A 21,529-nucleotide genomic window follows, 5' to 3' on the forward strand; every position below is an offset into this window, starting at 1 on the left:
CCAATCCAGATTTAAAAAGCAGGTTCAATTCTGCACCTCCCGAGTAGGGCAAAGGCATCCTGCATCGCTCAACTTTTGCTCTTAAATCATGCTGTGCAGCAGGACGGGATCAGCCAGGAAGGCAAGATGCCAAATGTGCATTTAACACTTTTTAACATATGCCCAACCCCAGCTGCAATATGCCATGTGCCCATTTAACGCAACAAAACCTCAGCTGCAGCGTGTTACATGCACATTTAATGCACACTTGGCCCCCAGTGCAGCACGTTATATGCGCATTTAGTGCACGAATGCAGTATATAATGCATGACCAGTCCCAAATGCAGCACGCTACTTGGTCACCTAATGAGCTATTTAATAAGTTAACTATTACATGCCTGGCTGCATACGCATCATGTTATGTGCACTTGGAACTGAATGCACAGCTAGCCCCAGCTGCAGCACATTATACGACTACTTAGCCCACCATTTAACGCAAAATTTAATGCACCCCCAGCCTCAAATGCAAAGCAAGTTTGCAAAAAAACCGCTAAACGCCGTATGCGCACCCAATCCACACGTCATTCCCGGTTCCAGGCGCGGGACGCTATATGCATTGTAGCGCACGGCTTAAGGCACGCGCAGCCCCAGCTGCAGCTCGTTGTACGCACAGTTTAACGCACGATTTCACGCTCGATTTCGTGCGCGCCCGGCCCAGCTGCCGCCCGCTGCACGCACGTTTAAAGCGGGCGTTGAGGCAATCCCGGCGCCGCTCACCACCGCCCCTCGCAGCAGGCGGCGATCACGTGGCCGGGCGTGACGTCACGCGGTGGGGGGCGTGCCCAACGTCGACGGAGGCCGGGGTGAGTGGTGGCGGGGCCGGGCCGAGCCGAGCGGAGCTGCCACCGCCGCGGCGATGATAATGATGATGAACGCGGACCTGCGGAGGGAGCGCGCCGCCGCCACCTTCCAGCCCGAGCTGCTCACCCACATCCTGGATGGCGGCGCCGAGCGCACCCGCCGCCGCAAGGAGATCGGTGAGGGAGGCCCCGGCCGTGCCCCCTGCTGAGGGGGGGGCTGTCCGGGCTGGGGGGCTGTGAGGAGGGGGAGGCAGCCCGGGATGGGGGCTTGGGGGAGGCTGTAGAGGAGGAGGCTTTAGAGAGAGGGGAGGTGGGGTGTAGGGGGGTGTGGGGAGGGGAGATGGGGACACCCTAGCTCTGGGGAGAGGGAGACCGGGGGAGGCAGCCACGTTGAAGGTGGGAAGCTCCGGGGGCGGTGAGGAGGGAGGAGGTTGTGGTGAGGGGGAGAGGTTGTGGGGAGGCAGGCTCGGGGCGGGGGGAGAGGGGAGGCTTTAGGGAGAGGGAAGGCTGTGAGGAGAGGGTTTGCAGGCAGAGGGGGCTGCCTGAAAGAAGGGATTTTTGCCTAATGGGTCACAGGGGAGCAGTAGCAGTGTTACGTCCTTGATCCCCCTCATCATCTCCCCTTCCCAGGCAGGATTTGGAGTCACCCTGATAGAGCAATGTCCTTTACGTCTGTCCTTCCCCTTCCCTCCGGAGGGTGAGAGGCAGCTTCCCACGGGCATTCCTCTTGGGCCCTCTCCCTCCTTTTTCCTTCCTAGTGCACTCTTTCCCAACAGTACAAATACGATCCGTTTCTCGCCCACTGCTACCGTGATAGGTGAGATCAATGAAATGCCTCCATCCTTTTGACGTTTTCCCAGCCTGAGCCGGGGTGGGACTGTCAGAGGCCGGTGTTGTGTAACTTGTGTGCCAAAAGGGACAGAGACCGTCAGTGGCCTCTGGGTACCTCGGTTTCCAGTTGGCGTAGCAGGGATAATAGCTGTGCCCTTCTGCAAGGAGGTGTATGAAGCTCATGAGGCAGTCTGATCCAGCAGAAACGGTGGCTGTTTAAGGGCTTGAGACTGTTATTGAGGGGCCTGCAGGTCTTACACCAGTGAATTAACCTCCTGCCAAGTCCGGAGTGCTCCTAACTTAAAATGCGGTTTATGTGGAATAGGAGAGTGTGCTGTTCCTAGAGTCCTTCTTTCCAAGAGCTTTGACTTCTTTCTGATTTCATGAACGTCTAATTTTATTTTTAACTTCCTGATATCTGTACCTTGAGGTGCAGCAAACAAAATGCTGAATTCTTTCTCACCCACTGTTTATTGAGGTTTGTGGAAACTGAGTTTGTTTTCCTCTTCTGCTCTGTCCCCAGAGGCCTTAGTTATCAATGACCCTGACTTCCAGCATGAGGATTTGAACTTCCTGTCCCGTAGCCAACGCTATGAACAAGCCATCAGGAAGAGTGCTTTGATGGTGATGAAGTTAAGAGAGTATGGAATTGCAGATCCAGAGGAGATCTACTGGTTTAAAAGGTACCTAGCTGTAGTTTTTCTTCTTCTCTATACTTTGATCATCACAAGGACATTAGAGGTGTGCTTTTTTCATATGTTTGCTGCCCAAGGGAAGCTAAAGACCTGCACGAAAGCCCACTGAAGTCTTTGCTTTAATGAATTTCAGCTGAAACCCTGGTTTCCTGAATGTTGTGTTTTCTTAGATTTTTCTACTAAAATGCGCCATTAATAATTACAGCTCTTTTATTATATATGGTGCAGAAAGTTAAAAATGTGACTTAGTCTTAACTTTTTTTCCCCAAAAAGGAATAAAAATATACCGAAATTATTTATATTCAAAGTAGATCTGATGAGGTTGCAGCTTCTAATGAAATCTCTTAAAGCGGATTACTTCACTTTGCACTTAGACCTAATAAAGTTGCATTACAGGCATACTTGAAAATGTTCCACGATGGCTTATAAGTTCTTGTTTATAACTATCTGTCCAGTCTCCCTCCTCCAGGCTCCTGGTGCTATAGTAGTTCCCTTTGACTTACAGGCCTTTCATTGTATCTAACTTTTTGTTTACCTGATAGTATTACCCTTGGGTTAAGTTAATAAAAATAAAACCATCTTTACCTCTTGAGTTTCATTCCTTCCAGCTTGCAGGGACCTTCATTCCTGACTTTCATGTATTTCTCCCCTTAGTTCTATTAAACTCATTCTGATATAATCAACAAGAAACTCCTTAACAGAGAGATTGCACAGCTCTAGAAATCTGGACGTAATACCATGAATAGATCCTCTGGCACATTAAATGAACATTCCACATTAAATAATATACTGGTAGAATCACAAGCCTCCTCTGGCTGCGTTTATAGAAGAGTTGTCATTGGCCTTAGGGCATGAATATTGGGACTATTTACTTGAAATAATTTTGTCTGCTCTAGCTTTAATTTCAAAGTAATTGGTCTACACTGACCTGTGTCGTGAAGGTTCTTGTGGAAGTAATATAAATGTTGTTTTGAAAATTGGTATTGGTGGACAATGATAACAACAAAGTTCAGCGACTATATTTAGATTATTCAGGTGCTGCATAGCCAAAGTTAATCATTAATTTTTCCTACGCAAGGATTGGAGGTGATAGGGAAGTCTCTTCAATTATTTTTATGGAGAAAGTTCAGAGAAGTCTATCCAGTATACCAGCTAGCAAATTTCAATGAAGTTTGCAATGTAAATGCTGTCTTTTGGTAACATTACTGACAACATTTTATGAAAATAGGACTTTTCTGAAGTTGTCAAGTGATAGACCCTAGTTTTGTCTTTCTATAAACTTACTTGGGAGGTCAGCCATTCTTAACTTTAAATGGGTGAAAGCTTAGATCTTGGTTCAGATGTCAAGTTGTATTTACTGTGATTGACCATCAGATTTGTACACATGGAAGCTTAAGATATTTTGCCAATAATCACTCACACCTTGCGATTATCCCCAAACAGCAGGGACATTTATTTACATATGCCACTTTTGAGAATTTTGAGCTAGTTGCTTTCCTATAGCTTTTGTATGCTACCAGAACTTCACTAGGTAGCTTTGTACCATGACTGACCAACTTTATAGCTTGATTTGTGAATAGGTGGGGAGAAATGGTGCTTCCTTCAGCTACCCTGGAGATATGCTTAAACAGTTGTTGCTGCTGTGACGAACTGAATGCTTCTCCTTTCTGTTTCAGCAAGGGCTTTGTTGGACTCCAAAACATAAGGGAATCTATTAAATATATTTAGAAGCCATTTTAATTGCTTCTCATCTAGTCAAGTCTTTCAGTGTCTTGACATGTGTCAACACTGCAGTTGCTGCTGTGACTACAGCTCTTGAAGGCCAGCAGCCTTGAAGTGCCAATATTTAAGATTTCTTTTACGATCTAGCTGCAGCAAAATATAAGTCAGCATGAAAAATGGGAAGTTGTTCAGATGTGTTATGCTACACAGCTCTGAGGAGAGCAATCTGGTCAGTTTTATTGTACCTTCAAGTTTAAATAACCTTTTTTGAGGAAAATAGGATTACATGAAGAAGTGAAAAACAGCTGGGAGACAGTGGGTCACAAAAGAGAAGATTTGAGCGCTGCAAAATCAACAGATGATTCCTCTTCGTAAGCATTGCATGAATGTGCACTTTCCCTATGAGAATTTGTCCTTACTTGTCATTTTTACACTGAAGTTAGAACCCGGAGTAGCTTTCAGCAAATCAAACCAGAAAAACTGTAGTAGGGGCTAGTATAGCCGCTACTAAATTAATTTGGACTGGGTGAGTCTGACTTGTGTTTTGTTGATACAGCTAGGAAAGGAGTTTATTACCACAGCACTTCTTAACTCTGAAGCCCAGTAAGCAGTCAGACATACCTCCTGCTCTGTCTCTACTGGGGTGACTCTTTGTGCTCTTCCCTGAGAGGGTTACCTCAAGAACTGTAAAAAGCTAGAAAAGTTTGCTTGCAGATTTTGCTTTGAAGTAAATGACCCTATTCTGTGACTCGGTTTTGTGGCCTGAGAATGTCTTTGCACTTGTTCATTTATTTACCTTTGGAGTCGCTGAAAACATAGACTTTCCTTCTGTTGTACTCTGTTGGCTGGTAGATACACTATCAAACTCACTTGTCAAATAGAAGTGCGTTTTACTATGTGGGTGGTATTGGTTGCTGTGAAATCTGGGAAGATCTATATTGCCAAAGTAGCGTATGACTACATATCCTTCTCTTGTAAGTGGATTTGGAACTGCAGCCCTCTTGACTCAATGATTGTCATAGCAAGTCTGGCTTCAGTCCAACAATCCTTGGTCATTGATCAAATGGCTAGTGCTAATTGCATTCAGTCGTGATGTAGCGAAGTTCTTGAACAGTTACACAATGCAGCCTTTGGAGAGCAAGCTGTATAGGTAGTGAGGAAATGCCAACTGGGAATGTAGAAATTGGGAGGGGTAGGAATGAGAGTTCAGAGAAAGAAAAAGAAGGAAAGAAAACCTGTTCTTCCTCCCTTCACAGCTAGCACTACTTCTGTTTGCTCTGTGTCATGAGGAAACCAGGATTCTCTCTTCTTGCCATTCAAGTTGCTAAGAGGCATGTTAAGAAAATCATAAACGTTCGGTGTGGAGTTTGCAGAGATGAAAAGTTTCTGCTGTAAATTAGCTTTCAGTTGTGCTTTCACCTTTGCTGCAAGAAGCTGTTAAAATGCTGCAGGTTTAATCAGTGAAATAGTATGACCTTCTGACATAGGGATGTTGTAAAAGTGTCTGCTTGCAAAATGTCATTCTTCTTACTGCTATCAAAAAGGATGCTAGTTAGGCATGGAATATCTGACGTTTGCGATTAAACACTGATAGGCAGTGACAGTTACTGATGTGACCTTTAAGATGATTTTTTTCTGGAGCATTATCTTCAAAGAAGCAGTGTCTGACCTGATTTTTCTGGCAGGAAAGCACGTGCTGCACCTTTTTCACAAGATCTTTCAATGGGTCCTGAAAATATGCAAAGAACTGTTCGAGCTCTTCCCAAGCTGCCCTGAAACGGTGTATCTCAAAGTCAGCACTCATTTTCTCCCTGTAGGTTTGTTCTTTTTTGGGCCCAAGGAACAGATGCACAGTAATTGTGCTATAGGCAGTGAGGAAGTAAAGGGTGCTTCTATAGCTATATGGGTCCTGGACTAAAAGAAGAACCCACACAGGAAACCACAAGAATGATGAAAGGTATTCTGTCTCGCTGTCCTTGTAGCATTTTTAGGCCCTTGGTCACCCTGGTAACTTCAGCTTTGTAAGTGTGCTGCTGTAGGCAATAGAATCATAGAATAGTTTGGGTTGGAAGGGACCTCTAAAAGCCATCTAGTCCAACCCCCTGCAGTGAGCAGGGACATCTTCAACTAGAGCAGGTTGCTCAGAGCCCCATCTAACCTGACCTGGAATGTTTCTGGGGATGGGGCATTTACCACCTCTTCGGGCAACCTGTGCCAGTGGTTTGCTACCCTCATTGTAATAGAATATTTTCTGGGAAGAGAACTGTCTGCCTCGATTCTAAGAACTCTAGACGCTGTACCTGCACTCACACCAGCTTAAAGCACAGTTACGACATTAATCACCAGCATTAGAGTACTTGATCGTAATAGTTTTGCTCCTGGAAGAGTCAATGTCTCATTCAGTCTCTTCCATTTAAAAACTGTTCCATTTAAAATAAGCGTCTTCAACATGCAGTTTCTTTCACCCTGTGGCTGACTTTCACGGTGCATAGGGATCTGGCTTTGAATTATTAATTATTTACACTCTGCTCCCAGACACTCATTCCAGGCATGATGTAAAATGCCAATCACAAATGCTGCTGTAATTTGACAAACGATATGCATAGCATCCTCTTCGTGGTGCAGATCTGCATTGGTGACAAACTCTCAAATGTGCTCCCTGGGCAAGTATTAATACCTTGCGATGGAAGAATATATTTTCCTTGTAGGTATCTTGGGCAGGTGGGAATGATCTTGCGTGTAGGTATTCATGCGGAGCCCTTGTTCTTCCTCCATCATCAAGTTTGGATAGAATAAGCATTTGTGTACAGTAGATGGAAGACGAAAAACTGTTCAGACTGCAGGATGTTGAAGGGAAGATGCTGTCATTTCCTACATAGCTTTTACACAGTGAAACTTTCTAGCATGTTTATGTTCTGGAGATTGTTTTAATTGGGAATGTACTTTGCTTGCCATCGTGGCTACTAAGTCAATAGAGCTTTCTTTCATGAAATAACTTCTGTTTTGATGAAGCACACCTAAAATGTCTGATGTTCCTTCTATTCCATCCAGCACTAGCCTCTAACAGTAATTTTAATTGAAGGTGAGTTCCTGATCTCACAGCTGATAGAAGCAGCTACAGTTAATACAGAGCTCTTCTGAAAAGCAGTTGGACACCTAAGAAGCCTTATCCTTTTCAATACACAGTGCTTCTATCTAATATGGCCTAATTCTAGGCTACTAGCAGTAGTGCTATTTATTCCCCCCTCAAGCCTGAGAGATGAGGGGAGAAAATAACTTGGTTTTCATGTCCTCAGTTTTAAGTTCCCCATGAATCTTTGTGGAATAGTATTTTTTCCAGTAACATAGCAACAGCAGGATTCATAGGGTGAATAAAAATGCCTGAAAGAAACATTTATTTTCCCATTAGCATTGCCTCTGATGCCTCCATATTTGGAGGTTGCTTGTGGGACAAAAAAAGGTTGAAATAGGCAAAAAGATTATTTATCTTATGCTATAGTTAGAGAAAAACCGTTCAGGATCACAGTAACAGTAAGACTGAGATCCAGATCCCTCTATTTCTCTCCTGTAGAACATGCTTGGGCAGTTTTCCTGAACCTTTTGGTCTCCACTTCAGCATGTTTCAAAATACCTTAGAGACCCAAGCGACTGATGCTCAGAAGGAGAAATGGCTGCCTCTGGTCCATGGACTCAAGATAATTGGCACCTACGCCCAAACCGAAATGGGACATGGTTAGTTCCCTTCAGGGATCAATGGGTAACCTCTTTTCTGTAACTCCAGTTTGTAAATTGATGATGCTCCCTAGGTAAATCTAAAAGGGGAAAGGTAAAATAGTTTGGTTAACCGTTGATGTTTCCTGCCCTATAGCCAGACAGCTGCTTCATTTTGCATCCTAGCAATCACAGAGTTACCAGAATGCACCTCTTGGCTGATCACTGACTTTGTAGTTGTTTACCTTTTGTTTTAAGATGAGGAGGGTGTTGTAAGCCCTGGGAGTCTGATTTCACTTGAACTGGTTGGAACATGTCAGTCAACAGAACTGTGGTTTTAACTTTTGCCTGAATTTGGGGCATGCATATCTCGCAGTTCTTAGTGCATGACTGGCCTGCATAAACAGGTCAAAAGTATGCCTTTAGATGCAGTGTAGCATGGTGAGATTATGCATTTTTGTTTTTGAAAGTAAGGTATGCTTTGCCCCAAGCACTTTTCTTCCAGGTGCTACTCCATTGCAGCTGTACAACTTCATGGAAAGACCTTGGTTTCAAAGAAGAAAAACATCTTATTCCTACTATTGTTGAAAACAACTTTCACTTCTTCAAATGGAAGAACATGTAATGGATCAGAAAACAGTTTTTTAGCCCAGAACCTGGAGTTATGGCTGTTAAATACCAGCAAGACTAGTTTTAACAAACCAAAGACTCCAGTGCTTGTGCTGGCATCTAAACTTGGAAAGCATGATATGTACAAGTCTGGACAATTGCAAAAGTTAAATGGTGATGCCAATTGCCTGGCTGTTCAGTTACAGCTACTCATGGTAGCTGAAATGTTTGTAGAAGACACAACGGAAGAAATCCTGTCGTCTGTTCTGCTTGGGAGAGATGGAGTGAGCAAACCTAGCTCAACACCAGAAGCTGAGACACATCCGGATGGCAACAATAAATGCCTGCTGACCTTGTTTTCTTTTTCACACCAGCTTCTTTAAATCAGACACACATCCACACCGAAGTGATTTGTTTTACTTACTATTTCACATTAGATCATTGCACTTTCTTGCCTGGTGATGATCTGGTTTGCTTATAGTTCTCATGTGGTTTGATGGCAAAATTAGTGTTTTGACACTTAATAGAACTAATATGGTGATAGCGTGGTAAAGTAAATATCCTATCCATGCTGAATAATTAAAATGCAATCGTTTGGCATTCCTGCTGTAAATGTTGAGTATCTAATGACTTCATCAGTAAAGCTTCTGCAGTAGTTGTTACTGACATCTGCTTAATTTAATCCTGATGTTTAGAAACTAGTGATGGGGAAACAGACCTCTGGGTTATTGAATTGTAAACTGGATGAGTTGTTACTCAGTTTTATCTTAGCAAGTACCTACTCAATAGCCTGTGTTGATTTCCACCTATTCTGTAGTGAATAAGTCTCTTGAAAAAATAAAGAAAAAGCACAGATAGCACAGGGCTGAAAAGGAAACAAAAAGGAGTAATGGAAATACTGTAGTGTTTCTATCTGGTTTTAGTAAAGTATTTTCTTTCAGTCTTTGACTGTCAGTTGTGTACTTCTCACCAGTACTGAACTTGCTTAAAATCTGGTATTCCTGATTAGTCCATTAGCCTCCTGTTGAGCTTGGTCACTATTCAGTCGAAAAGCTTAGAAAACGTTGCTACTGGGCTTATTAGATGGTTGAATTTACTTGTGGGTGCCTGAGAATATCAAAGAACTACAGTTCTTGGGAAGCTCTAGAGATAGACCTAGTTCATATTAATGTGTTTAAAGGTAACATAAGAATGCACCCTTCCCACTTTGATAAGAGTGCCAATTGAGTTTGAGCTAAGCTCAGAGCAGTGCTCTTTCCACAATGAATATCTCATTTAACTATATATTGCTTTTAAAGACAAATTACATTATTTCATACATAAATGTGCCAGATGGACAGCCTTTGTACAGAAGGTACTGATCCTCAATCTATATCCCCACCATTTTAATACTCAAAGCTATCAGTATTCAAAGATTTAATGAAGCATTTAATTCTTTATATCAAAAAGCTTAATAGACTGTTTGACAGAACTTGGAGGAAGAGTAGTTCTAATGAAACATGTTTAATTGGAGAGATTCTGTGCTGGTGATTTCCAGGTTGAAAAATGTTGGCTTTCTTGCTTAGTTGTTTGTGTTCACAACTTTGACTGACACATGCAGAGCACTGTCCTTTTAAGAGAGCTTTTAAAAATAGCAAAAATTGGAGGAGTTGAGCTGGACTGTAATACATGCTAGTTGTGTCTGATCTTTAATTAAAAAAAAGTGGAGTAGATAATACAGACAGCTAGGACTTTCCTTTTTAAAAAAGAGAAAGTTCAGTGAAAATCTAGCTCACTGAGCTGGATAAACTGGGATTTCTACCATGTTCTAACCTCAGATCATTGGGAAAAAAAGTTGACTTTATATCTCTGGGTGAAGACTTGCTTCAGCCAGCCAGCTCGCACTTTCAACAAAGTAATGTTCTGACTTGGCCTGTTTAACTTAGAGATGCTCTAGTTTCCAAACTGTGGTGATGGTTTTGTCATTCTTTTGGTTTGGATTAATTCTTTTTTTATCAATCATGGTGCATCAAAAATAGGAGAATGTTGTAAATGCATTTTATGTATGATTAGAAAGCAATGCATTGCAGCATGTTTATTTCAGAGTAAGTGTAATTTCTTATTATTCAGGCCTGAGAAAAGGACAGTGCTCTGGCTTTCTAAAATACACTTACTGAATTTTGATTTACATGTGAATCATTTTTTTTTCTTTTTGTCTCTTCCTGAATCTCCACCATGAATCCTCGTGCTTGCTTCCTTCCCATAACATTCCCTTCACACTCCCATCCCATGACACTTCTTCACAGCTTTGTTCATCGTGGACGGCCTGAGCCTCTGGACCTTCATCTGGGCATGTTCCTCCCCACCCTTCTCACCCAGGCAACCCCAGAGCAGCAGGATCGCTTCTTCATGCCTGCCTGGAACCTGGAGATCATTGGCACTTATGCCCAGACTGAAATGGGCCATGGTACAGTACATTCGCTAAATGCTATTTCTAAGAATGGCTTTATGTACAAAGGATTCCCCTGCCTGGGAAAAATGGTGTGTGTTTGCCCCACAGTCTTTACACGTGCTGCTGTGGCTATAGAGAAAAGTGGACTGCCTCTGACATTTTTAACGTATTATTATGCCACATGCTGCTTACGCTTTTTCTTCTTCCTATGGGAGAGTTTGATGTCTATAGTTCATATATGAGCATCCTGAGTGCTCCTCTTGTGCCATTCAAACCAGTATAGATTATTGCATATGGCTATGCTGATGTCAGTTTGACATCTGTTCATTCCTACACTTACCATTTTTTCCAGTGTGATTTCTGCTTTGCTCCACTTAATGTTCAGTGTGAAGACGAAAGGACAGAGCTTTAAGGTACTGAAAGAGATGCCAAAAATAAGAGTTGCATGTCACCTTGGGACTGACCTTGGATCAGAGAACATGTGGATGACTTGGTTCCAACGCTCATGTTTTATGGGGAGCTTTATTCCCCCAGTTTCTTAGTTCACTCCCATGTGTTCTTTTTAATTGGACCATGTTTTTTTTTTAATTCTCTGTATGAAGTAGACTTTGTTCTTTGTTGCTGTTCCTTTGCTTTCAAGCTTTGAAATGGATTTTGATAACTCCAGCAGTATTGTGACTGCAACACTTTTAATCCAAGTTTCAAAGGGAGGATCTTATGCCTTGGGAAACTTTAATTTTGACATCTGAGAGTTGCAGATGAGAATTATTTTCTAAAAATGAGCAGGATTCACCTTTGTGCTGAAGAGAAATGTAGAGACTGTATGAAGCATAAAGTAACTTGAAGTCTCTGGAGAATCTCTTGCAACTAGTGAGGTTTGAAGATCCTTTACCAGCAAAGTAAGTCTGTGTTAAGCTGCCTGTGGAAGTCTACCATTAACTCCATGCTTTGGGAACGTGGTTGCATCGAGGTGATATCCTTTTTCATGTTGAAGATCTTGTGCAGAGTCACTGGCTCTGTCAGTCCAGACCATCAGGAGTGTTCACAGCTTTAGTGTAAGCAAGTAGGCCTGGTGATTTTTTTTTTATGCATGGACAGGGACAATGCCACTACTGAGACAGGTGTGTGTGAACTAGAGAGTTGGGGGCAGAAGACAAAGACTGTTCCTGGAATTGTTGCCTTCATCTTTTTGCAGTCTCTTCATCTACCTGCATCAGTATCCTAGCATATGCATGCCATTACTTGCTGTCTTGGAGCTATGGATGATCTCATTTGGGAGAAACTGTTCCATCAAGTGAGGAGGATGTAGGCCTGATGGGAGATGATGGGCACTGCTTATTTCATCTTGTGACTGAAAAGTATATGATTTTTATTTTGCAATTTAATCAGATTGCAGTTTCAGTGAGATCCAAGTGAGCGTGTTTTTGTTGAACTTTTTAACTGAGAAAGGGCTTCTGGTGTGTAATAGCAAAAAGGTGTCAGATTGGAGGTGCTTGGAAAACTAGTCTTAGACCACTGGGGAAAAAAAGTGTTTTCTGAGAATTGGCTTCAAGTCCGAGAGTATGGTCTGACTCTCGCTTGTTATTAATTGATTGATATTTAGTCCTTTTATGTAGCCTAAAAGCAAAGTTAGAATTTGTACATTACTACTGGAGTTCAACTTCCCATTGTCCAATTCAGTCCTTGTCTCTGTTTTGTGACTGACTTTCTGTCAAAACAACGTGTTTGCTTATTTTCAGGAACTCATCTTCGGGGTCTAGAAACTACAGCTACTTACGACCCTGCTACCCAGGAATTCATCCTCAACAGCCCCACTGTGACCTCCATTAAGTGGTGGCCGGGCGGACGTAAGTGCACCACTGTGTGTCTAAATCTGGAAGATGCATGGAAAAACTTAGGGAGGTGATGTCATGTGTATTATATCTACAGAACGGTGACTGAAAGTTGATCCAAAAAGTTGGCCAAAAGGCATTTACTCTTGCACAACAAGAGACTTACTAGAGCCTACTAAAACTGGATTATCTGTGTGCTCTGAATTGTTTCTCAGAATCATTCACACTGCATGGATTTGTTGTAATTTTTGATCAGTTGTATAAAAATCTTTATACTGCCTTTAGCTCCACTGATAGGTTTGCCAAGGACTTGGTATTGTACAGCTTTCACTGACTTGAGCAACACTGTCTAGCTTTAGAATTTGGATGATAACCAGTGTTGTAAGTCTGGTTTTCTGACACGTGATGTGGTTAAGGTAATCTCAGATCCTGCTTTAAGGAGAGAGACTGTGTATATAAGTATGGTGACTGTTTTTTTTCCTTCTGACTCCTTTTGCAGTTGGAAAGACTTCGAACCATGCCATTGTTCTGGCACAGCTTTACACTCAGGGCCAGTGCAAAGGGCTGCATGCCTTCATTGTTCCCATACGGCAGCTGGGCACCCATGAACCTTTGCCAGGTAAAAATTAATGTTAAGGGTTTAGTACTCATGGAATATGCTAGATCTGTTTCTCTCAGCTATATGTGTCTTGTTAATGTACGTGACTTCACTAGCTGATTTCAGTGAGTAGATGGTAGGTCAGAGGGCTTAAAGGAGTCTGTCTTATGACTGAACTATCATTAAATCATCTTCATGTCACACTTTCAATGTGAAGGTTAGTTTGGGATTTGATTCTGTCCCAGTGTTTCCCAGCTATGCATTCTTTGAGGCAGCATGTCCTTCTACTTTCTGAAAGGGAAAGAATGCCTTTCATCATTCTCTAGCTAGAAGTGAGCTGGATGATCTTTAGAGACAGCTCCCCCCATGACTGGATAGTAGGAGTGCATGTACATTGTGAAGATCCCCATGTTTTGATGTCCACTTTGCTATCAAAGAGGTTAAAGTCCTCATTAGCTGTTACTCCTAACAATGCCAGGACTTGCTAGAAAACTAAGCAGTCTCTTTATTGGAGAAGGCATGAACCTCTCCTGTGGTGTTTAGTTCCTATTTCTTAATGCAAGTTGCTTTGTCTTTGTGGCAGGTATTACAGTGGGTGACATTGGCCCAAAATTTGGTTTTGATGAAATGGATAATGGCTACCTGAAAATGGACAACTTCAGAATTCCTCGGGAAAACATGCTGATGAAATATGCCCAGGTAAAGCGGTGAATTTCAGCATATGCTGTTAGAAATGGACCCTTCACATGCTGTTGTGTGGTCGAATAGTGTACCGACAAGGTTGTAGGTTGCTTGAAAGTGCTACTTGATGAGTATAGCACTTGATGTGAATGTGTAAAAGGGAAGAAATCAACAGGCTGTGTTTTTTTCGGTAGGTTGAACCAGATGGCACCTATGTGAAGCCACTTAGTGACAAGCTAACCTATGGGACCATGGTGTTCATCCGATCCCTCATTGTAGGCGATTCAGCTCGCTCCTTGTCCCGGGCTTGTACCATTGCCATCCGCTATAGTGCAGTGAGACACCAGTCTGAGCTAAAGCCAGGGTAAGTGCAGTGAAATAGAAGACCAGCCAAAGTGCTGAAGGAAAACTCCCAAATGCTGGAGGGAAGAGGGACAGTGGCTGATGATGTTTGCTTTGGCACTTGATAGTTTCAAAACACTGTTTTATTCTTGACTGCCAAAATGCCTTCCTCCTGCCAGAGGCTTTTGCTGTATGGTCTTGAGAGTCTGGCTTGATACAGATGCAGCTTGTACTACCCAAGTGGAGAAGCTGCTTAGAATTGAATAGGACTTCCTGGCAGTTTGCTAACTACTGGCATACTAACTCATCTATATTTTGCTCTAGGGAACCAGAACCCCAGATCTTGGATTATCAAACCCAACAGTACAAACTCTTTCCTCTCCTGGCAGCAGCGTATGCTTTTCACTTTGTGGGATCCTACATAAAAGACACCTATCGTCGTATTAGTGGAGACATCAATGAAGGGGATCTGAGTGAGCTGCCAGAGGTACTGTCCTCTGATTTTATGTAAGGTTTCTTTACAGCATGGGAGAAAAGGCATAAAGCCGTTTGGCTTTCACTCATGAGATGTCTTGTAATTCTTTAAATTCAGAGATCCCAAGCCTGGTATGTGCTGGTGACTTCTATTTCTTTATTTGCACTACTCATTCAGCAGCCCTTTACAAAAAATAGGGAGAAAGCTACTGTGAATATATAATTTCTTTTAAAAGGGTGACTTTCCAGGAATTACGGCATATCGCTTGGGAATGGGGTTAAAACTGGTCTTATGCCTGTGCTGTAGCTCCTTGATTGTTCTTCCAAGTCGCTAGGGTAGAACTGGTGTGTTAATCAAAGGTATCAGTACTATACTGAGGGGTTAGGGTTGTAAAATGTCAGTCTTCAGTTAAGGATTTTGTCTGAGAGCCTAATGTGACAATAGGCAGTTGAAAACAATCTTGCATGTAATGCATAGAGACGGATGGGGTACTCAAACCTTTACATGTATAGAGGCTTTCATGTAAATAGTTCAGCTCAGGAAAGAGTCCTTGCAAGAAAAACAAGACCCTGTGGGACACTAGAAGGATGGTGTTGACTCTGCTTTTTCTGGGAGCTGCAGTACTTAGCGAGTATGTGTGCAACCTAAGAATGAAAAATAATGTAAACTGGCTTTGCTTTTGTCCACCAGCTCCATGCACTGACAGCAGGGCTGAAGGCGTTCACTTCCTGGACTGCCAGTGCTGGTATTGAGGAATGTCGGATGGCATGTGGTGGGCATGGCTACTCTCGCTGCAGTGGCATTCCTGACATCTATGTCACATTCACCCCATCCTGCACCTATGAAGGAGAAAACACAGTCATGATGCTGCAGACTGCTAGGTATAGTAGCTTCTGTCCAGAGACATTCTTGCCTCGGCATTACGATCTTTCTAGCTGAAGTGATGAGCACAAGTGTATCCTGTATTACCGTGAAACTGGTCTCTCGTGTTTCTGTCCCTTGCCCTATTTTTGACAGAAAAGTGTATGCCTACAATATTGTTCTGTGGTAATCTGACCTTAGGCAAGATGACTTCTCTCCATTCAAACAACTCTTGAGTAAGAGTTGCTATTTGTTGTCTTTATTTTCAGGTTCCTTGTCAAAAGCTACACCCAAGTTAGTTCTGGGCAGCGGGTTACTGGCATGGTGTCCTACCTTAACGATCTCTCCATGCAACGCATTCAGCCACAGCATGTGGCTGCTAGGACTGTGACTGTGCGGATCAATGATCCAGTCAGCTTGGTAGAGGCCTACAAAGCACGTGCTGCCCGGTGAGTTCACCCTTGCTAGACTGAGCCAAGCACCAATAAAATCGTGTGTCTTGGGAGATGGTAGTGAAGTGCTGCCCTGTTAATGTTAGATTCTCAAGATGTGGTTTGCAAGGCTTTACTCCATGTGTTGCTTTCAAGAAGTGATGTGCTTTAGTAGGCTGGATCAGTGTTAAGTGCTTTGAGGTTACAAGAGTCTATATACAGCCTACACATAGCCTAGTAACTCTGCTCTGTTCCATTTTGAAATACCTTTTTCTTATTTAAATGCAAAGTATATTTGAACAATGTTGGTATTTGTATGCCCAAACCGCTCGGAGATCTATCTGGAGGGAAATAATCCTGATATTTAAAGCCTGTTGTGAAGGAAGTGTGAGAGTAAAACAGATACCTACATGTGAGTAAGTGCTGTCAAATGTCATCTTACCCCTCTGTAGCTGTGTTCCTGCTGCAGCAGTGATGACGGGGGTTTTAGAGCCACAACTGCTCACTCCAGGCAATGTATTTGGTCATGGCACACAACCTCGGAGTTCTTCTGATGTTAGACTGAAATTCATATGAATTCAGTGGAAATAATCATGTTAATGTGGTGTTATTGCGTAACCTGTTTTTCTTCCTTTTATGAAATAGGCTCGTAGAAGCTGCAGCAAAGAATTTTCAAGCTGAACTGAACCACAGAAAGAGCAAGGAGGATGCCTGGAATAGAACTTCTGTTGATCTTGTGCGAGCATCTGAGGTCAGCAATGTGCCTGATAAAGAAATGTGCTATAAGAGCTGCTCATCTCATCATGAACCTGATTCACCTTCCTTTCATTTCTTGTAGGCACACTGTCACTATGTGACAGTGAAGCTTTTCACAGCAAAGCTGCCTGAGATCAGTAATGCAGCTGTCCGTGCTGTCATGACTGAGCTGTGTCTCCTGTATGCACTGTATGGGATCAGTAAGAACACAGGGGATTTCTTGCAGGTTGGTGTCTTTCTTCAACGGTTTAGAGCCAGAGTCATTGTTTACAAAGATGCTTTAAGTGCAAAGTTGCACAAATGCTTATGTGTAAGATCTTAACTGTTGACTTCCAGAAGGCCATTAGCAGCGCAGGTCTGATGGGAGGCTCTTGCCAAGTTTCCCTTGCGATCTGTCGGAAGCAGAGTTGGGTGATAAATGGTAACATGGCATCTGTCTAGCTTAGCTTAAATGTTTTCCAGTTGGTGACCAGGTATTGTATGTTTGAAAAAAAAAAAGTTAATAAAGGAGATGTAAGTTAGACATGCTCCGAGAGCTGTATGCATTTGTAAATTAGTGCACAAAAGGGGGATATTGTACTCCAAATCTTCACCCATCCTTCAGTGAATGGGTTTAAATTGTCAGGCATTACTTTCCTTCTCTTCATTCTTTCAGTTTGAGAATGTATTTGTGCAGCAGTGTTTTATTTTGTCTTCAGGAAGATGTGTGGTATGTTTTGTCTTGGCATTTTCCTTTTTGCTCACCAAAATGTTCCCTGAAACCAGGAAGAATTTAATACACGCATATGCGCATTCTTCAGGAAAACTCGGTACTGAAGTTAACATACAGGCACTCTAAAGAATGAGTCTCCCATCAAAGATTAAATAGCTAGGCAGTATGGTGGGCTGTGCTAGGCATCTCCTTATGCTCGTACACTATGGCAAACTGCCAGCTTGATTACTTAGCACTTAGGGGGGGAAAAAAAGACCTTAATGTATTAACTGCTGCATTTTTGTGTGGGGCAAGGCTGACTTGTGTTATGCTACAGGGGAAGGGAACATTTTGTGACTTGCATGCTCTTCTGATAACTTTTTTTTTCCCAAGGTGGGTATTCTGACTGATGCCCAAATTATTCAAGTGAACCAGCATGTGAAAGAGCTCTTAGCTATAATTCGTCCCAATGCAGTAGCGCTGGTAGACTCCTTTGACTTTCATGACTTTCATCTTGGATCTGTGCTTGGCCGGTATGATGGAAATGTCTATGAGAACATGTTTGAGTGGGCAAAGAAATCCCCACTGAACAAAACAGAGGTAAAGAAACCTTATTTCTTCATCTTTAGGTCACACATGTCCAGAGAAATAACCCAGTTTTGTTTTTTTAATTTTGGTTTGGTGATCTCAGCGTGTAACTGATGAAGGGGGGAGAAAAGTCAGTAGTGGTAATGGACCAAAACTAGCAATCTACTTCTGCTCCTCTGCTTTCAGCATACTTTCTTCAGTTACTCTCCCACGTGTACTTCCCATGCATCCCTGTGGGATGCTTTTGAGTTTCTCAGTTGAGGGAGGAAATAGTACTCTCCCTAGAGACACAATTGAATAATCTCATTGCATTTAAAAGAAATTATCACTTGCTGTTAATTCTGCTTAGTGACAGTAGCTGTGGAAGCTGTACATGTTTTCTGGCAAATCTTTCAGTGCCTTCAGGCAGTAGTAGTGACTGGAGAAGAAAATACTTTGCTCTCATGTAGTACTTAAGTGTCAGGTGTTGCATATCTGCCCTAAGGCTGTAGCTACAGCTGAGCTAATAAAAGAAACTGAACTGAGAAGAGTCAGTGTCCCTCTTCCATCAGCCAAAACAGAACTCTCAATCTTGTCTCCCTGGTCTTTACTGTCTTTATTTGATTTGGACAGAGTCTTCTATGATGGGCTGCCAGAGACTGCAATTGTAGTTAAATCCTACTGGAACTTGCTCAATTTTTTGTGCTTCTGAAGTCGGGGGTGCTTAGGAGCTTCATTACAGTCCCCTTAGGAGACCTCTGCCAGTTTTCTTTGAATTAAAATGCTGAAGAATTGTTTGTATGGATATAAGAGGTCTTGCATTCTTCTTTTCTTACAAGAAAGGTGGTGGGGAAACTATTTGGTTTGGCTTATATTCTCATTCTTTGTGTCATATAGATACTCAAATACAGGACTTAGCTGTCTCTTCTTAAATCCCCAAATTGCCTCTGATTCAAATTTCCTTAGTATAAGAACACTGCAAGATGTAAAGAGCTAAAACTGTTTTAAAGCTCAGGCCTGACCTTGTTGTAACCACTGTCGTGTCCTCTTACAGGTTCATGAGTCTTTCCACAAACACCTGAAGCCGATGCAAGCCAAGCTGTGAAGCCTGCTGTTTTTTTTTTTTTTCAAATGCACAATTTTCCAGACCTGAGAACTGGGTGTTTTCATCCTTTCTTCAGGCACCTAAATCAAACCTTTCAAATCCTGGTAGCTGTAGGACAGTGAATAATTGTAGCCTTTTTTCTGCTTTTATAAATTGAGGAGGTGTTTGGGGAGAGTCCTTAAGGATTGATGCCTGTTTTTAAAGTGCAATTATAATGGTAAAATTAACCTGTTAAAAATCTGGGAAAGCTTTATGGATTCATACAAGGATTGCTTTTGTGAAGCTGCTAACTAGAGAGCAGTTACTGTCAACTGGTAAGGTAGCAGGATTTTACTACTAAGTAGTTAACAGCCCTCAGGCAATAGCTTCTAATAAGCAGTTATGTCCTCCCCCCAAAAAGCATCAATGTCTTGATTTTTAAATTTTTTTTAATGTTAGCACTATATCTCTCCTTGTTTGGTAAATATTTATGCTATCTAAACCCTCCTGCATTAATTTTGTGCACATGAATCTGCATGTGGCACTGCTTTCCTCACGCAGCTGGGAAATAAATACCCATCGTTCTCTGGATCTCTGCTTCATTCATCTTTCCAGAAGACATCTTCATGTTTTCCTTCTTTCACTGCCCTGCAGAAACTCGTTTTGTCTGTGTGCCAGCTCCAACACCAGCACCTGAGTTAATAGGAAGTAAAAGGAGAATATAGTGATGCTTCTCTGGTGGGGGGAGGGAAGTAGTAATAATCAGCTAGGTGCTGATAATAGATGTTCTGCCCTTCTTTTAACTGTTAGTATTTTTGTAGCACTATCTCAGCACTTTACAAATGTTAATTATGGTGATTTGATGTGAAAAACCACATGTAGAAACTGCAAATTTGACCTGGAATGATGAAGCCAGTATTTGAGGGCAGAAAACAGTTGACCAAGGTTCTTGGGTCTTCAGATTGTTTTGGGATGTTCTGGTTTTTAAAGGCATTCTTCAGGAAAGTGACAATCCCAAGTGAAGTGTCCAGATATTTTTCCTACCCATGCATTTCCAAGCAGCTTTCTCTGATTTTGCTTAATTTTATTTTTATATTGACTTGGGACTTGCACAGTGCTGTCTGGATTTAACAGGTTCAAGATTTAGTTTTTAACAGAACCTCCTGATGCCCAGTGAAATCAGTACAACTACAACTAAACAAAATCATTGCTGTTTTTCAATACCAATAACTCTGTCCAGTAACAAAATATCTCTTCACGACAGATAAGAGCAACTTTGAGCTTAAAATGGTAAAAAACTTCTGCATAAACCCTAATCCTGCAGCTCTGAGGCAACAACTGAGAAGCTGGTTCTCTGACAACTTTGGTATCTGTTTCTAATTTTGGATCAGTTTTCCTGGATGAGTTTTTCCTGGCACTAACAATGATCAGACACAACGTTTGAGTCCACATGCAGTAGCTGAACAGAAAGTGTTTAAATAAAAATCAAACTTGCCTTTTGGATGTGAAGTCTTTCAGGTCAAGTGGAACCACTGCTCTTCAGGATACCAAAGGAGGCAAAGGGCTTTGCCTTCTGTTTATTTAATAGAGCAGACTGCTGACCCGGGGACAGATTATGGAGGAGCAGGTTAAAAACAAGTTAATAAAACCAGTACTAGCTAACTGTATGTACAGATTTAATAAATTACAAAAATGTGTTTCTAGACAACATGTCTGTCTTTCATGCATTGCCTTCAGTGGATCTCATTTAAAGTGATGGATGAAGTAGAATGATGTATTCAAAAGACCTTATAGTAGTTGGATTTTATTTGTCTTATTTCTAGTCTGACCTCTCTGGCTTTGTGCTGCAGTGTTGTAGGGCAGCTGACCCTGTCTGACAGCTATCCTTGTTTCTGCTGCTGCTTACAACCACAGGAAAAATACAGCTTTGCTCTCTGCGAGTTCTATGTGACATGTTGCTTGGTGTTATTACAGTTCATAGGCCAGCAAAAGCTGATCACTGCCAACAGCAAAGATTTAGCAAGCAAAGATTTAGAAATAATGTTTGGCGGTGGTATCTTTAATTTATAGAAGCGATTTCTTTAAAATTGTTTCCTCCAGGTTTTTTGGAGTAGATAGTGATGTAACATACCTAAATGCCACAACCTGTCTCATGGTCAGCAAACAGTGTTTCAGCTCTGTCAAATTGGCCCTGTGTCCTTGGTAGGACTTGTTTTTTTTGACAAAAAGTGATGGTACCCTTTCCACAAGTGTTGAGACTCTTCTGGTTGAGTAGGAGTGATTTCAGTGTCAAGTGATGACACTTGTAAGCTGCACCGTTTTCCTTGAAGAGTACTGAAACGAGCGGTCTCCTTTGAATCATGGATTCTTAAA

The 21,529-nt window shown here is 42.1% G+C and overlaps 1 protein-coding gene across 2 annotated transcripts; it reads left to right on the plus strand.

Annotated features, from left to right (window-relative positions):
* Window positions 1–665: 665 nt before the first annotated feature.
* Window positions 666–19,748, plus strand: ACOX1 (acyl-CoA oxidase 1). 2 transcript variants are annotated; one of them, XM_082008123.1, is made up of 14 exons: window positions 666–1,016; window positions 2,194–2,353; window positions 7,659–7,819; window positions 12,578–12,685; window positions 13,170–13,289; window positions 13,852–13,967; window positions 14,144–14,313; window positions 14,616–14,778; window positions 15,457–15,647; window positions 15,897–16,076; window positions 16,704–16,809; window positions 16,897–17,040; window positions 17,899–18,105; window positions 19,127–19,748. In XM_082008123.1, the coding sequence occupies exons 1-14, from the start codon at window positions 896–898 to the stop codon at window positions 19,175–19,177; spliced, it is 1,998 nt and encodes a 665-aa protein (XP_081864249.1). In that variant the 5' UTR covers window positions 666–895; the 3' UTR covers window positions 19,178–19,748. The 2 variants fall into 2 exon arrangements, with proteins under 2 accessions (XP_081864249.1, XP_081864248.1); XM_082008122.1 differs by lacking the exon at window positions 7,659–7,819 and adding an exon at window positions 10,693–10,853.
* The last annotated feature ends 1,781 nt before the right edge of the window (window positions 19,749–21,529 follow it).

The sequence above is a fragment of the Phaethon aethereus genome, assembly GCF_964289735.1.
Source record: "Phaethon aethereus genome assembly, chromosome: 18".
NCBI classification, from domain to species: Eukaryota; Metazoa; Chordata; class Aves; order Phaethontiformes; family Phaethontidae; genus Phaethon; species Phaethon aethereus.